This window comes from Anabas testudineus, chromosome 21 (genome assembly GCF_900324465.2).
Source record: "Anabas testudineus chromosome 21, fAnaTes1.2, whole genome shotgun sequence".
Classification (NCBI taxonomy): Eukaryota; Metazoa; Chordata; class Actinopteri; order Anabantiformes; family Anabantidae; genus Anabas; species Anabas testudineus.
In genome coordinates this window covers 11,346,306-11,364,368 of record NC_046629.1, presented here as the reverse complement: position 1 = coordinate 11,364,368, position 18,063 = coordinate 11,346,306, and the positions used below count along the sequence as shown (strand labels likewise).

Below are 18,063 nucleotides of genomic sequence, written 5' to 3'. Positions count from 1 at the left end.
AGCAAAGCTAAAAAGCTACTTTCCAATTGTGCTTTTTAACTATTAAATACATGGATCAGATTATACACTGATTATTTTTCACACCAGCATTCCTGCACTCAAATAAAGGCCCAAACATGATTAAAGTCTGCCTAGTAGCACAAGTAAAAGTAAATGTTACTCAACCATAGCCACAAAGAAACCATAGCGGAGTGTAGACAATTCTCCCTGTTGTCAGAATAGCATGTTTACCATGTGAGCTGGTAAACCTGAACCCAGGCTTAGGTTTCATTATCCCCAACCGACTGATCAGAAATGAAACTGTGGTTTCACGACTGATTGCCATTAAAACTTCAACCCTAGATGTGCTATTATAGTATGTCATACTATAGGAGCAAAAAACTACCATGTTTGATCGTTCTGTTGTAAACTAAACCCTCTGATAGCAAAAAGCCTATGTTTGTATCATTATAAAAGAAAGAGTGATCAGTCAACTGTTACCAAACAGACAAAAAGAAAGACTTGGGTGTGTGTGGTTTGTGAAAATTGGGAAGTGATGCTGGGTAATTATATATGCAGTGGGCTTACACTGCCACCTGTTACTTTCATGTCATCCCCTTCGAACTCATCATCAATACTAACCTTCTTTCAGTGCTTAACCTTACAACAGGACTCATAGCAGGAATTCTTGATGAGCACTCGCGTAAACAATGCTCTCCAACCTGGTGAGTATCAGTTATTTATTTAAATTTACATTTACTGTTCATGACCGTATTCATAAGAAGTGAGATGGTATGTTAGCTTTGAGAGGAGCTGTGAAATTGAGGGATTGTTGGTTTGCACCAGTTTCTGGTTGTATCATCAAGTAGAATGCCATGCTGTCATTCTCTCAATACTCTTAACTTAATGAATAATACTGACTACGTGGTTTCTATAATGTAGATGCAATAGTAGCTTTTCCCCTGTGTACATTTTACAGAGAACTGCATGTGTTTCTGTACAGATGTGTGTTATACTGCTGGCCGTGTGGTGTTCCCACTCCATGTTGACAGCTACCATCTTTTACCCAAAAACGCTGCCATGTGATGTTAGTGATGACATCAACGGGAGTGTGGTGAAAGTGGACTGCACTGAAAGAAACCTCAAAGAAATCCCCAGTGGCATCCCCAAAGAAACTACCAATCTGACTCTCACCATCAACCACATTCCTCAATTAAACTCCTCCTCCTTCCTTGGCCTTGAGTATCTGACCGAGATTGACATGAGGTGCAACTGTGTGCCCATAAAAATTGGCCCCAAGGATCGCATGTGTACTGAGAGCGTGACGATACAGGAAAATACCTTTACCAGCCTAAGGAGTCTGCGCGCACTGTATCTAGATGGCAATCAACTCTCCAGTATACCAAAAGGTCTGCCGTCACAACTGATCCTGCTGAGTTTGGAAGTAAATCACATTTTCTATCTTTCTAAAGCAAACTTCTCTGAGATAAGGAACATTGAGATGCTCTACCTTGGTCAAAACTGTTACTATCGAAATCCCTGTAATGTCTCCTATGCTATAGAAAACGGTGCATTTTTACAGCTTAACTCTTTAAGATTGCTATCTCTTAAATCTAATAACTTATCCTTCATTCCACACCAACTACCCACAAGTCTGAAGGAGTTGTATCTGTACAACAATAACTTTCAAAAAGTCACTGATGAGGATTTCAAAAATTTAACTAACCTTGAGATTCTAGATATCAGTGGAAACTGTCCTCGATGTTACAATGCCCCTTTCCCATGCATACCATGCCCAAATAATTCACCACTAAAAATCAGTAAAATGGCTTTTAAAATGTTAACCAAACTGAAGACACTGCGTCTGCACAGTAACTCTCTGACTTATGTGCCACCTGAGTGGTTTACCAATACAAAAGAGCTGAGAGTGCTTGATCTGTCCTCAAACTTTTTAGCAAGAGAGATAGGAGTCACTTCCTTCCCACAGTTCCTAGGTAAGCTGGAAGAAGTGGACCTCTCATTTAACTATGAGCTTCAGCGTTATCCTCAAACACTGAGACTGAGCCACAGCTTTTCCTTCCTCAAAGCACTTAAAATACTCAGACTAAAGGGTTTTGTGTTTCAGCAACTAGAACCAGAGAGTATTGCTCCTTTAACATCTCTAAAAAACCTGGAGGTTGTAGATCTGGGTACGAACTTCATTAAAATGACAAACCTGAGTATTTTGATGCAATTAAAAAGCTTTAAAATAATCAGCCTGTCTGACAACAAAATATCCTCCCCCTCCGACGGCCAAGGTGCTGTTGGTTTCTCTGGAAGAGAGCTCTCAGGCTGGTCTCCTATGTCAGGTAGTGATGAGTATAAACACAAAGAAGTGAGAGAAATCCATTACTTCAGATATGATGAATATGCACGGAGCTGCAAATACAAAGACAAAGAACTTGGAGTTATTACATCCTTTGTGAACAGAAAATGCAGTCAGTTTGGCAAAACCCTGGATGTGAGTAGAAACAACATATTCTTTTTGCATTCAAGATTTTTAAACCTTGGAGAGCTGAAATGCCTCAATCTGTCAGGGAACGCAATGAGCCAAAGTCTGAATGGCTCTGAATTTACTTATCTGACTAAGTTAAAATATCTGGACTTCTCATCGAATCGCCTGGACCTGCTCTATCCGACTGCATTTCAGGAGCTGAAAAGTCTGGTGATCCTGGATATAAGCAACAACAACCATTATTTTGAATCTGAAGGCTTAACCCACATGCTTAATTTCACTAGAAATTTAAAGAATCTTAAAATATTGAAGATGAACCACAACAAGATCTCCACTTCTACTAACACAGAGATGGAAAGTGACTCTTTAGAAAGGTTAGAGTTTAAGGATAACCGCTTGGATATGTTGTGGAGAGATGGGGACACCAGATATGTAAACTATTTCAAGAAGTTACGTAATCTGGTGGTCCTCGACATCTCTCATAATAACCTAAATTTCATTCCAGAGGAAGTGTTCAGTAGTATGCCAGACAAGCTGTCTGAGCTCTACATTAGGAACAACAAACTAAAATCATTCATCTGGGCGAAACTAATATTTCTACATTCTCTGCAAGTCTTAGATCTGAGTGGAAACAGTTTAAGCAGTGTTCCGCACAAGCTATCGAACGTTGCTAAATCCCTCAAGAAGCTCATTTTACATAATAACCAAATCCTAAAACTCACACCAGATTTCCTCAAGGGTGCCTATAACCTAAAGTATCTGGATCTCAGTTTTAACAACATACAGCACATTGAAAAATCTAGCTTTCCAGATGATGTTGTCAATCAAATGGACATGCTGCTTCTGCACAACAACAAATTCCTGTGCACTTGCAATGCCACTTGGTTTGTCACGTGGCTCAACTCAACCACAGTGACCATACCGAGACTGGCCACAGACGTGACTTGTGCTGCTCCAGGGGCACAAAAAGGTCACGCTGTGATCTCAGTTGATCTGCAAGCTTGCCAGCACCACTACCTGTCAATCATACTGTACACTCTCATGAATTCTCTTGTCCTCTGCTTCATCACCTTGTCCATCTCCAGTCATCTCTTCCTGTGGGACGTCTGGTACATTTACCATTTTTGCAGGGCCAAGCTCAAAGGCTATAGGCGCCTGTACTCCCAAAGCTCTGCTTATGATGCCTTTGTGATATATGACAAGGATGATTCTGCAGTGTCAGAGTGGGTGATGAAGGAAATGTGTGTTCATCTAGAGGACAGTGGAGACCGTCGTCTAACACTGTGTCTGGAGGAGAGGGACTGGATTCCTGGCTGTCCCCTTATTGACAACCTCTGCCAGAGCATTCACAAAAGCAAGAGAACAGTTTTCATTCTTACTAATAAATATATAAAAAGTGGTAACTTTAAGACAGCTTTCTACATTGCCCACCAAAGGCTAATGGACGAAAAAAATGATGTTATTGTATTGCTCTTCCTGGAAAAAGTGTCTTGCAGTTCAAAGTATCTGAGACTACGGAAAAGACTCTATAAGCAGTCTGTGCTGGAGTGGCCAACAAACCCGCAAGCCCAGCCATACTTCTGGTTCAGTCTGAGAAGCGTATTAGCAACTGAAAGTCACAAACAATACAACAATCTCTTCAAAGAGACACTGTAAATAGAACAATGTGCTGCAATTTATCGTATCTTCTTCATTTTCACATTGAATGTATTTTGTTTAATCTATTGTAATGTGTAAATATTTTATCATTTATATTTAAGTTATTAAGTACATTTCAAAATGACTAAAACAGAATGGCACATTCTGCCTTTTATGCAGAGGTTTATACTGTAATTGTCATTTGATGCCAGCAAAACTTCCAGCATGTCATGAAACAAGGAATTGAGAAACATGTACTTCTTTGAATCACATACTATTTCTGTTTAGGGTCTGTCTGGTTATGATACTGCTTGTTTAGACACCAGGATTTTTTTTCTCTCTAATGACTTGTTGCCAAACATGGATAGTTTTTTATTAAGTAATTCACTTTAAATTTGATCTAGAACGCTGCAAAGTACAACCTGTTTTCATTAAATGGTTGTAAGGGATAGATTCAATATGTGCACAAAGGTGAGTTCTATGTTTCTCTGTACTTTGCATACCTTTATTCTATGTATAGAATTTCTTTTTGAAATACTGTTTTGTGCTTTTCTTATTTTGTCATAAAAACTAGATAATTCCTAGACTCTGTATTCTTTAATTGGACTGAAAACATAGTCTGTTCTAAAGTCACATGTTGAGTTGATGATAATGCTGTGTAATACAGTAAATATAATGCATTCAAGTTCCCTCACATTGCTGTGTGATGAAGTATATCTTTCTACCTACCATTTTCGGGGGCAACTTAACTTTAGTTAGTGGACTGAAATCTTGTGAAGTTAAGCCAAATAATGTACATTTTAATCCTAGTGTATATCCCAAATTTGTTAAAGCTTTCAAATGTGTATAAAATGATGTATGAGACATTTATTGTGCAGCCATACTTCACTTATTGTGAAACTTCAACATAAATCAAGAGCAGAAACATTAACAACACTGAATAAAGTAGAAATGGGACACTGACTGTGTCTCTGTGAGAAACAAACAACCTCATAGCTATGGGGAAATAAGAGTGGAAAAAAGAGAAACAACACAGAAGAGGAAATCAGAGAGAGGAAACAGAATTTCTTTACTCAAAGTAATTTAAAACTATTAAAATAAGAGGTAAATACAATTTATAATTTACCATAATACGAAGAATGACCATTACAGGGTTATTCCAAAACAAGTTCCACAAGCAATTTAAAGGATAGATTATACCTACAGAAGGCTGTGCCGTGCATATAAACACTGAAACTGATTTTGCTTCATATGTTCTGTTTAGGATTATTGTTTGATCTATATGAACAGTGAAAGAGGTAAATTCTTTGCTAAAATTGGTGCAATATATCTATGTGAATATATATATATGTGAATAATTTGTAAGCGTAAAACATAAAATAAATTGATTAAAATATTTTTGCACAGTTGAGGACTGTGGACTTTTATTACCCATCTCTTCAACTCCTGGGTTAACAGGAAGAATAGTTACAGTGTAAAACCTGTTTCACTATGGAAACCTCACTGTGATTTTAAGACAGACATAAACTGTGAACCTATACTTGAATGATAACCTGCATTATTTAGCATTAGTATTAGTACATGTTTCACATTTCTTCATGTGACAAATGTTATTGTTCATCTACAGACCACCAAATGTTGGATCCACATGCTGCTGTTCTGTCTGTGCTGCCATTATGAGGTCCAGCATGCTGCATGTAAACTTGTTTGGTGGTCACCACAGTTCCCTTGTGATGTCACAAGCAATGACTCTAATGTCATTTTTGACTGTAGAGGACGACATCTGGAGTTAGTACCTCATGGGATAACAAGTAATGCAACTTGGCTTGACCTCTCAGAAAACCTGATTAAGAATATTTCAATAGATTCTTTTTCTCACCTGTCAAATCTTACCACACTCGATCTCAGCTGGGCAAACAATAAAAAAAGATACCCACTTAAAATTGATGCAAAGGCTTTCCAAAATCTGACAAAACTCAGTCATCTAAAACTGACAGGCAATCATCTGAATGAAATTCCCAGGAATATTCCTGTCAGTGTGAAAATTCTTGAGCTAAACATAAACCACATTGTGCTGCTGGATAACAGGAGCTTTGCTGGATTAGCAAATCTGACAGAGCTCTGGATATCTAAAAACTGCTACACAGGGAATCCTTGTAATAAACCGGTTACTATTATGGAGGGCAGTTTTGCCATTATGCTTAAACTGAAGGTTCTGGATTTGTCCTTTAACAACTTAACTCAGGTTCCCAAAGGATTACCTAAATCAATAATCGTGTTAAAGCTGGGTTCAAACAAAATAGAACACATATCTGAAGTTGATTTCCTCGGGCTACATTATTTAGAAATCCTAACAATACAAAGGAACTGTCCAAGATGTGAAATTGCACCATATCCCTGTGTTCCTTGTCCAAACAGGTCTGTTACCATCCAGCCTAATGCATTTGATCATCTAACAAAGCTTCAGGTGTTGCACCTGGGAGGAAACTCACTGGACCACCTGAATCCCTCCTGGTTTCAGAAGCTGAAAAATCTTAAAGAATTGTACCTGTCATTTAATTTCCTACTTAAAGCAATTACTGAGGAAGCAACATTTCTAAACTACCTTCCTAAGCTAGAAATACTGGATCTGTCTTTCAACTATGAGCTGAAGATATACCCTACAACGTTAAATCTATCACAAGAATTTTCAAAGCTTCAGTCACTGAGGACTTTAAATTTGCAAGGCTTAGTCTTCCAGAATATTGAACAAAGCACATTCAAACCTCTGTACGAACTCAAAAATCTGTCTGCACTGAACTTAGGGACCAACTTCATTATACACTCTGATGCCACAATTTTTAGCAGATTACCTCACCTGAAAATGATATACCTTGCAGAAAACAGGCTGTATCCCTTCCCAGAGAAAAATCCCCCACAACTATGTGCTGGCAACATTCAGAGGTCAGACTTTTCTATTGCCCCGCTCTTAAAACCCTATCCAAACGACTTTGTTTATGAAATATCACACAACCTCATTAAGAAGGAGTGCATTGACTCTGGAAAAATGCTCATTCTCAGCTCAAATAATTTGTTCTTCATTTCTCCAAAGCTTTTTGAAGGCTATGGAAATGTTGCATGTCTCAACCTCTCAGGAAATGGATTTTCAGCAGCTCTTAATGGCACAGAGTTCTCTTCACTGCCTAACTTGACCTACCTGGATCTGTCAAACAATAAGCTTGATTTGGCTTTTGACAATGCCTTTAAAGAACTAAAGAAACTTCAAGTACTGGACCTTAGTTACAATTCACACTACTTTAAAGCATATGGGCTATTACATAATTTAAACTTTTTAAAAAATCTACCCAACCTAAGGGTACTCAATATGAGCCATAACTTCATTTCTACATTATTGACAAAACAGATGCATAGTCGATCATTAGCAGAACTTCAATTTACAAATAACAATCTTGGAAATCTTTGGAAACACAGGGATGGCTCCTACAAGATGCTTTTTACTAATCTTATTAATCTGACTATTTTAGATATATCACACAACAGCATTGCAAAGATTCCAGACAATGTTTATGGACATTTGCCACGAAATCTCACCTTACTACGCATAGGGCATAATTCACTCACTGATTTCAACTGGGGTCAACTAAAAGGTTTCCATCAACTTCAAATTTTAGACCTGAGTTTTAATAAGTTATCTAATGTGACAGGAATGAACTTAAATATAATTCACACTTTGACTTTTCTGGACCTGAGTCATAACACCATTTTCCACCTGGACAATGGATTCATTAATGGTCTGGGAAGCCTTAAGACTCTTAGTCTTAGCAGCAATAAATTGACCATCATTGACCAATCTACTAATGCATCACAACCTAATCCTCACATTCAGACCTTGTTCTTGCAGAAGAACCCATTTGAATGTACCTGTGTTTCAGTTGAATTCATTATGTGGCTTGAAAGTTGTGGTATAAAGATCCCGAGACTGGCCACCGATGTAACATGTGACACACCAGCAAATAACAGGGGTCAACTGTTAATAACATTTGATATCAACCAGTGTGTAAATGACAGTAAGGCATTCATGGGTTACACTCTTACAACTTCCTTTATTATTATTTTTATGTTTGTAACAACCGTTGCTCACCTATTTTATTGGGATGCTTCCTATCTAATACACTATACAAAAGCTAAGCTGAAGGGATACAAATCCTTGAAGCCACTGGACAACATACACAATGTCTTTGTGACTTATGACACCGGAGATCCACATGTTTCTGAATGGGTGATGAAGAATCTACGAGTAAAGCTGGAGGAGGAAGGTGGCCTTCCTCTGTGTTTGGAAGAAAGGGATTGGTCCCCAGGCATCCCACTGGTAGACAACCTCACTCAGAGCATTCGATACAGTCGCAAGACACTGTTTGTCCTAACAGAGGGATATGTTAAGACTGGGGTATTCAAGCTGGCCATGTATCTGGCCCACCAAAGGCTGCTGGATGAAAATGTGGATGTGATTGTGTTGCTGATGCTGGACCCTGTCCTACAACACTCTCACTTCCTGCGCCTGAGGAGAAGGCTGTGTGGGAAAAGTGTTGTAGAGTGGCCGAGAACCGCGGCCGCTCAGCGCTGGTTTTGGCAAAACCTGAGGAACGTTGTGAGAGTTGACAATCAGGTGATGTACAATAAGACTTATTCAAAGTACTTCACCAGTAAGTGAAGAAGGATCAGTGATGACTGTCTGGGAGTGATTTACTATGTGGACAATGATATATCCTTGTTTGCTTGTTTTGAAACAATTGTGCTGTAGAAGTTCTGGTTTTTGTTACATTGGCTGAGACTTCTATATATCGATTTTGGAATTTTTAACATGTAACTTTTGTAATATTTTTGAAAAATGCATGTTTAATTAATTTATTCAATGTCATGTAACAGAAGATTTTTAGTAAATGTACTTCAACATACACCTAGTCTAAGACGTGAATTAATGTGATTAAAAATGTCTAAAATTAGTTTAGCATTAAGTCTAACTTAATATTAGATATGGGTGTAGGCTATTCATTTAGAATGTTGATACTTGAACCAGACTTGTACTACTATATATTAATTGACATTATAGTAATGTAGCATATTAAAAGTAAGTTGTGTTCAATAACAATATATACACATATCATTATAGACTTCATACTGTATGTATATACGGCAAGTTTTTTATGTTCTCTAGTTTGACAGAACTCTTGCCTGTTATTTGTGATTGTTTCCATTACATGCCTGTCTTAAATCTCAAAGCTGACCAATTATGCTTTTCAGACTAAAGAATATTAGGATAAAATTTTCATGCAGCATTAAACACTGTTAGCGTTAGCTATTTTGGTTGGTAACGCTATAGAAACAAAGTAGTGGACTGTAGCTCTGGTCTAACTTGGACATATTAGCAATTTTTGTTACCTATGAATTCCTTAGCAAAAACAGACAAACATAATTTTTTGAAAAAGTGCAATAAATGCTTTGCATAATTCTATATACACAGCACATTCTGGATCCTAAAAAACGATTTTGTCCATTGAAAATGCACTCAGAGTTCTTCAAGCGCTTTATTCAACATCTGATAAAGGAGACCTAAAGTGGAGTCCTTCCAAACGTAAAAAAAAAAAAAAGGGAGATGACTATCAAGTATTTCATTGTGAATGAGAACAAGGACAAAATTCCAGCTTGCAAAGCATCATGTATGAGCATTTTTTTGGGTATTGATTTTTAATTGCTATTATTCTCATTATTTACTTTTTATGTCACTTTGGGCTTTCAGTCTGTGAAGAAAACACATATTGTAGCCTACCATTTTCAAGTTTTGCCTGTAAAATCCAATCACCAAGCTTCTGGAAAATTTTGGCTTCATACACATTTCTTGATACAAGGAAAACCTCATTTAAACAAAGTGGTGTATCTGATCATTAACGACGGTGGGACATGTCAGTATTTCATGTAAGAATGTTTAAACTGTTGTTGGCAGTTTACACCTTTACTAACAAATTGTTAATGTATCTTGATTTTGTTTTTCTCAAATGGCCTAATTTGTTAGAAACATCTTAGAAACACACTACTTTTTAATTTAATATAACACATTTAATGTTTGAGAGACTGTTTAAAAAACAGCCAGCTATTATAGTGATCATTTTCCCTCATTTCACTGGTCATTGAGATCACTTGCTGCTGTTCCACCGAAAGCTTACTGTTTTTTGTAGGCATAAAAAAGATTCTGGATGCAGAAAGGGGTGACAATGGTTCATGGGCTTGTCTGGTTGCTCATATTGTGCACACAGGTCCTTTGGTGACAGGCCCACAAAAACTTTCTAAAAGAGGATCCATGATTCAAATACCCTCTTTAATATGAGACACATACAAATAACTGGTTGGTATTTTAAATGCTTTGTGTGTATGCTTCACTAGATAATTACTAGGATAGAGTAGAGTAGAATTTACATTTTATTTCTCACTAATTTATATTTATTTTTATTTATTTCAGTTGTTCTGAAGCTACAGTAAACACAGCATATACAGTTCTAAGGAGTTGTTGATAGGACATAAAGAAATATAAAACTTACAGAATTACAGCTCAGTCATCTTCTGTATCTGGCTCAGCATTCTTCCTTCCTGGTCTTTGAAGGAAGGGTCTCCAGCGGAGGGTCTTGCGTGTGGTCAGTGAACAAATCAAAATTGCTATTCAAAGCAACCAAAGAAAATTTTCTTACGATAAAAGTAACAACATTTGATGTACCTGCACATTTGTTGTGAGAAAAATGGGAGAACTAAAAGGGAGAAAAAACTATGTATTAGAGATGACAGTGTTTGTGCAACTGTGTAAAACACCATTAACTGAATGAATAGCTATAGCTATTCTATATACACTGCTGTATTGCTGCTGAACTCCATCATATGAAAAGATGTGTCTCTTCAGCCTGGCCTCAGTAAGAGAAATTAAAGTAGAACATTTGTCAGCGTTCAGCAACAAAGAGTAACAACATCATGAAATCCTCTAACCTGAATCCTCTAAATAACAGAATATGTGAAGCTTCACAGAGGGAGGAAATATTGAGAGACTGCCGAATCTGAATTAGAGAGCTTTCTTTTAGCTGATTTTGAGGAAATCTGAGTAACTCACAACATGTCTGTTGACTCGCTCACAGCTGCTCAGTCTGGATCACCCTCCTCAACGTCCGTGTGACATATGAGAGTTTCTTTATTAGTGTTGAAGTCTTTTCAGAACTCAGTCACCTGGAGAGCTGTAGCAGAAGTATTTTATGAATTATGACATCAGAAAAGTTTGAGCAGAACACGTGTTGAGAAATCTGCAGGACAACGACATACACAGACACACACAGTAACAGTAGTACAGTATTATATCAGTAGTATCAGTACTACAGTAAAACTGATATTATCTGTGAATCAAAGTGATCATACTAACTAATACATACATAAACATGCTACTTTAACACTTACACACTAATCCAATAAATGTAGTTTTAAATGTTTCACACGACTTCTCTAGGAAGTGTAATTAGCCCAAAAATGTATTGTCCTGTGAGAAAATTGAGAAGCTAACTTTAGCCACGTTTTGCATTACTTACTACATTGAAACCAGAATAATATATCAATGACTAATATACTTTTCAAATAACAAACAGAAATCACAAAGACTGTAAATAGGTTGTTTATACTAATTAGTCACTTGCTATGTAGTCAGTGCAGTCAGTGGCCAACAAACCCGCAAGCCCAGACATACTTCCAGTTCAGTGTGAGAAGCATTTTAGCAAGTGAAAGTCACAAACAATACAACAATCTCTTCAAACAGACACAGTAAATGGAACAATATGCTGTAATGTTTGGTATCGTCTTTAATTTCACATTGATTGTACCTCAACTTGTGAATTGTAATTTGTGAACATGTTAACATTTCAATCCACCATGAGCGTTATGTAAATTCCAAAATGACAAAAAACAGGATGGCACATTTTGCCATCTGTTAAAAAAACTGTTACAGGGATGTCCTTTTCCACTTCTGCTTCTCCTGAGACTGCATAACTTAAAGTGACTCTTACGAGCATGCCTTTGTCTTTGTGAGATAGTGCACCTGAATTTTTATCTTAGGAAGTCAGACAGAATTTTCCAGCATTAAATTCACCTAAAAGAAACTAATTAATTATAAAGCCACAGCTGCCAGTTGTTACTCCTTTTCTTGCGAACAGAAAAACAACTCCCTCCCAACTCTACTTCATAAAAAGAACTGTATGTGTTAGATACTTTTTAGTGTCTGCCTCTGTCAGTTGAGTGCATGCTCCCTATAAACTACTGCCTTATTGAATCTTATTGGTGGTCCTGAGAATTTTCCTTTTACTGTCTCTACCAATGTTTATAATTGTCATTTTATAGCAGTGAAACTTGCAGCATGTCACAAAACAAGGAAATGAAAGAGATGTACTTCTTCAAATCACATTCTAATTCTGTCTGAGAGCGTGTCTGGTTATGAGAACTACTTTTTTGTTGCTTTCATGTTTAACTTAATTTGGATTTTTTTATAAATCTCTGATGATTTGATGCCAAACAACACAGGCATAGTTTTTATTGCGAATAATTCACTTTTATCTAAAACGCTGTGACGAGTGACTCCTGTTTTTATTCAATGGTTGTGAGGCATAAATTCAATATGTGCACAAAGGTGAGTTTTATGTTTATCTATACTTTTCAGAGCCGGATTCTATATATAGCAGATAATATATATTCATATATCTAATTGTGTTTTAGTGATCAAATTTAGTCATCAACAGCTGTTGTGGATTTACTAGTTGGCTATGTGCTTTCATTTTTATTCTTTCTGTACTACTGTTTTACATTCATTTGGCTGAAAACATGGTATGCTCTTTGTCACATTTTGAGCTATTGATAATGCTATTTAAAAGTAAGTACAGTACATTCAAGTTCACTTACAGTTTAGCGTAAGAATTTATATCTTTTTACATTACACATCCATTTTAGGGGTCAATCTCTTTTTAATCTGTTGGTGGACTACAATCTTATGAGATGAAACTAAAATAATGTACAATTTAATCCTTGTGTATATCCCAAAGTTTTAAAAGGTTTCATGTGTATAAAATGATTCACTAGGAATTTAATATGCAACCACATTTTACCAACTCTGATCATACTATAACATTAATCAAGACCGTAAACATGCACAATAATGAATATAGTGTAAACGGGATATTTTTACTCAGTGAAAAATGTTATAATTTTAACAACTTTAAAACTAACAGGAAATAAGACGGAAGCTAAATGCCATTGTGGCATTATGTGAGTTCTGGAGCAGAAGTCAGAAACAAAAGAAAGAAGGAAATCAGAGAGAGGAAATACTCAAAGTAACTTTATACAATTGGTAGATTAACAGAATTTTTCGTTTAACAAAATATGAAGAAAGGCTTTTACAGGGTGGTTTCACTTACAAACTACTGCCACCTGCTGGTAAGGGTAGATTAGTCTCTGAACAAAATGGCCAGACATGCATATTAATTAACATTGAAGCTGATTTCGCTTGATATAATCATCTACCCTGTCTATACTGTTTAGACATCTTGTGTGATCTATTTGAACACTGATCATTCTTCATGTTCACACTTGAATGAATAGATCCTTTGCTAAAGTAAATTTAAGGAAAGTGTTGTAGGCCAGCATTCACAGTCCTTGTTCTGTGCAAAAATGTATTCAAATGTGAGTCTAAAACTAATCCTAGTTATCAGAATAGTGTTTAGTAAACCAAGTCGATACCATGGATCACATTACACTGAAATCCACTCTTTGTGTTATGTTCTGTTGGACTGCAAGTGTCAGCTGAGTTTGTCCAAAAAGTGGATTTTGAATAATATGGACATTTGACTAATTTGTAAGGCTGAAGTATCAAAGAAACAGTTTCAAATATTTTTGCCCAGTTGAGGACTGTGGACTTTGTCACCCAAGAATAGCTGCAGCCAAGTAAAACCTGGTTTCACTATGGGAACCTCACTGTGATTTTAAGACAGAAATAAACTGTGAACCTATATTTGAATGATAACCTGCATTATTTAGCACTAGTATTAGTACATGTTTTACTTTTATTCATGTGACAAATGTTATTGTTCATCTACAGACCACCAAATGTTGGATCCACATGCTGCTGTTCTGTCTGTGCTGCCATTATGAGGTCCAGCATGCTGCATGTAACCTTGTATGGTGGTCACCACAGTTCCCTTGTGATGTCAAAAGCAATGACTCTGATGTCATTTTTGACTGTAGAGGACGCCATCTGGATTTAGTACCTCATGGGATAGCAAGTAATGCAACTTGGCTTGACCTCTCAGAAAACCTGATTAAGAATATTTCAATAGATTCTTTTTCTCAGCTGTCAAATCTTACCACACTCGATCTCAGCTGGGCAAACAAGAACAATGCAATGAAAATTGAGCCAAAGGCTTTCCAAAATCTGACAAAACTCAATCATCTAAAACTGACAGGCAACCGTCTAAATGAAATTCCCAGGAATATTCCTGTCAGTGTGAAAATCCTTGAGCTAAACATTAACCACATTGTGCTGCTGGATAACAGGAGCTTTGCGGGATTAGTAAATCTGACGGAGGTCTGGATGTCCAAAAACTGCTACACAGGGAATCCTTGTAATAAATCTGTTATTATTATGGAGGGCAGTTTTGCCGTTATCCCTAAACTGAAGGTTCTGGATTTGTCCTTTAACAACTTAACTCAGGTTCCTAAAGGATTACCTAAATCATTAACCATGCTAAAGTTGGGTTCAAACAAAATAGAGCACATATCTGAAGTTGATTTCTTTGGGCTACAGCATTTAAAAATCCTAAAAATACAAGGGAACTGTCCAAGATGTCAAAATGCACCATATCCCTGTGTTCCTTGTCCAAACAGTTCTATTGACATCCATCCTAATGCATTTGGTCATCTAACAAAGCTTCAGGTACTGCACCTGGGAGGAAACTCACTGGACCACCTGAATCCCTCCTGGTTTCAGAAGCTCAAAAAGCTTAAAGAATTGTACCTGTCATTTAATTTCCTACTTAAAGCAATTACTGAGGAAGCAACATTTCTAAACTACCTTCCTAAGCTAGAAAAACTGGATCTGTCTTTTAACTTTGCACTGAAGATATACCCTGTAACAGTGAATCTATCACAAGAATTTTCAAAGCTTCGGTCACTGAGGACTTTACATTTGCAAGGCTTAGTCTTCCAGAATATTGAACAAAGAACATTCAAACCTCTGTACGAACTCAAAAATCTGTCTGCACTGAACTTAGGGACCAACTTCATTATACACTCTGATGCCACAATTTTTAGCAGATTACCTCACCTGAAAATGATATACCTTGCAGAAAACAGGCTGTATCCCATTCCAGAGAAAAGTCCTCCACAACCAGGTAATGGCTACATTCAGAGGTCAGACTTTTCTACTGCACCGCTCCTAAAACCCTATCCAAAAGACTTTGCTTATGAAATATCACACAGCCTCATCAAGCAGGAGTGCTTTGACTCTGGACGAGTGCTCATTCTCAGCTCAAATAATCTGTTCTTTATTTCTCCAAAGCAGTTTGAAGGCTATGGAAATATTGCATGTCTCAATCTCTCAGGAAATGGATTTTCAGCAGCTCCTAATGGCACAGAGTTCTCTTCACTGCCTAACTTGACCTACCTGGATCTGTCAAACAATAAGATTGATCTGGCGTATGACAATGCCTTTAAAGAACTAAAGAAACTTCAAGTACTGGACCTTAGTTACAATTCACACTACTTTAAAGCATACGGGGTGACAAATAATTTAAACTTTCTAAAAAATCTACCCAACCTAAGGGTACTCAATATGAGCCATAACTCTATTTCTACATTATCGACAAAACAGATGCATAGTCGATCATTAGCAGAACTTCAATTTACAAATAACAATCTTGGAAATCTTTGGAAAGACAGGGATGGTTCATACAAGATGCTTTTTACTAATCTTATTAATCTGACTATTTTAGATATATCACACAACAGCATTGCAAAGATTCCAGACAATGTTTATGGACATTTGCCACGAAATCTCACCTTACTACGCATAAGTCATAACTCGCTCACTAATTTCAACTGGGGTCAACTAAAAGGTTTCCATCAACTTCAAATTTTAGACCTGAGTTTTAATAAGTTATCTAATGTGACAGGAATGAACTCAAACATAATTCACACTTTGACTTTTCTGGACCTGAGTCATAACACCATTTTCCACCTGGACAATGGATTCATTAATGGTCTGGGAAGCCTTAAGACTCTTAGTCTTAGCAGCAATAAATTGACCATCATTGACCAATCTACTAATGCATCACAATCTAATTCCCACATTCAGACTTTGTTCTTGCAGAAGAACCCATTTGAATGTACCTGTGTTTCAGTTGAATTCATTATATGGCTTCAAAATTGTAGTATAAAGATCCCGAGACTGGCCACCGACGTTACATGTAACACACCAGCAAATAAGAAGCGTCAACCACTAATAACATTTGATATCAACCAGTGTGTAAATGACAGTAAGGCATTCATGGGTTACACTCTTACAACTTCCTTTATTATTATTTTTATGTTTGTAACAACCGTTGCTCACCTATTTTATTGGGATGCTTCCTATCTAATACACTATACAAAAGCTAAGCTGAAGGGATACAAATCCTTGAAGCCACTGGACAACATACACAATGTCTTTGTGACTTATGACACCGGAGATCCACATGTTTCTGAATGGGTGATGAAGAATCTACGAGTAAAGCTGGAGGAGGAAGGTGGCCTTCCTCTGTGTTTGGAAGAAAGGGATTGGTCCCCAGGCATCCCACTGGTAGACAACCTCACTCAGAGCATTCGATACAGTCGCAAGACACTGTTTGTCCTAACAGAGGGATATGTTAAGACTGGGGTATTCAAGCTGGCCATGTATCTGGCCCACCAAAGGCTGCTGGATGAAAATGTGGATGTGATTGTGTTGCTGATGCTGGACCCTGTCCTACAACACTCTCACTTCCTGCGCCTGAGGAGAAGGCTGTGTGGGAAAAGTGTTGTAGAGTGGCCGAGAACCGCGGCCGCTCAGCGCTGGTTTTGGCAAAACCTGAGGAACGTTGTGAGAGTTGACAATCAGGTGATGTACAATAAGACTTATTCAAAGTACTTCACCAGTAAGTGAAGCAGGATAAGGATCAGTGATGACTGTCTGGGAGTGATTTACTATGTGGAATATAATATATCCTTGTTTGCTTGTTTTGAAACAATTGTTCTGTAGAAGTTCTGGTTTTGGTTTTTTTACTACTTTCATTACCTTGGCTGGCACTTAATAGAAAGAAAAAAAAAACAAAACAGATGAAGACATGATTTAATGTTTTTTTTTTTTTTCCTGCTGCTCCAATGAGACTTGATCTTTTGTAATTTGTGTGAAGGTTTTACTCTATATAAATAAACCAGATCATTTTAGATATAGATGTCTCTGTTACCTGGTGGACATTCAACCTAATAAAGGGACATTTACTGCATATAAGCACAGAATCAACTGCGTCCTCTGTAATCACACGTGTTTTGCTTTTAGTTTGAAGGCTGCACTAAATTACTGTTCACTGTTTTACTTCACACACCCACCTCCTACTTTACACTATGGGTTTTTACCATTGCAGTTATTTCGTCGCCTGTCCACATGGTGTCACCGCAGATTCTGCTTTTTAACGGGACATTTGATTGCAATTAAACCCCACACATTGTCCCACTCGTGTCTCACATTGTAGCATAGATTCTGTTCGCTTTGGTGAAATGCGAATGGTGAAATGGTGAATTAGACCATTTTTCAATGACCTCATTAGAATCAGCTGGTGCCTGCAAATCAAATCAAATACGCATTTATCAAA

The 18,063-nt window shown here is 37.2% G+C and overlaps 3 protein-coding genes across 4 annotated transcripts; all 3 read left to right on the top strand.

Annotated features, from left to right (window-relative positions):
* The first annotated feature begins 593 nt into the window (after positions 1-593).
* On the top strand, positions 594-5,839 carry tlr7 (toll-like receptor 7). 2 transcript variants are annotated; one of them, XR_003299832.1, is made up of 3 exons: positions 594-704; positions 983-4,582; positions 5,739-5,839. XR_003299832.1 is itself a non-coding variant. In XM_026377190.1 (2 exons), the coding sequence occupies exons 1-2, from the start codon at positions 690-692 to the stop codon at positions 4,127-4,129; spliced, it is 3,162 nt and encodes a 1,053-aa protein (XP_026232975.1). In that variant the 5' UTR covers positions 594-689; the 3' UTR covers positions 4,130-5,473. The 2 variants fall into 2 exon arrangements, 1 of the variants encoding a protein (XP_026232975.1); XM_026377190.1 differs by lacking the exon at positions 5,739-5,839 and having other exon boundaries at positions 983-5,473.
* On the top strand, positions 5,732-8,956 carry LOC113173686 (toll-like receptor 8). The gene has a single exon (XM_026377191.1). The coding sequence runs from the start codon at positions 5,760-5,762 to the stop codon at positions 8,820-8,822; it is 3,063 nt and encodes a 1,020-aa protein (XP_026232976.1). The 5' UTR covers positions 5,732-5,759; the 3' UTR covers positions 8,823-8,956.
* Positions 8,957-12,603: 3,647 nt separating this feature from the next.
* On the top strand, positions 12,604-17,702 carry LOC113173438 (toll-like receptor 8). The gene is made up of 2 exons (XM_026376848.1): positions 12,604-12,815; positions 14,277-17,702. Exons 1-2 carry the CDS (start codon positions 12,780-12,782, stop codon positions 17,352-17,354), a joined length of 3,114 nt encoding a protein of 1,037 aa, XP_026232633.1. The 5' UTR covers positions 12,604-12,779; the 3' UTR covers positions 17,355-17,702.
* The last annotated feature ends 361 nt before the right edge of the window (positions 17,703-18,063 follow it).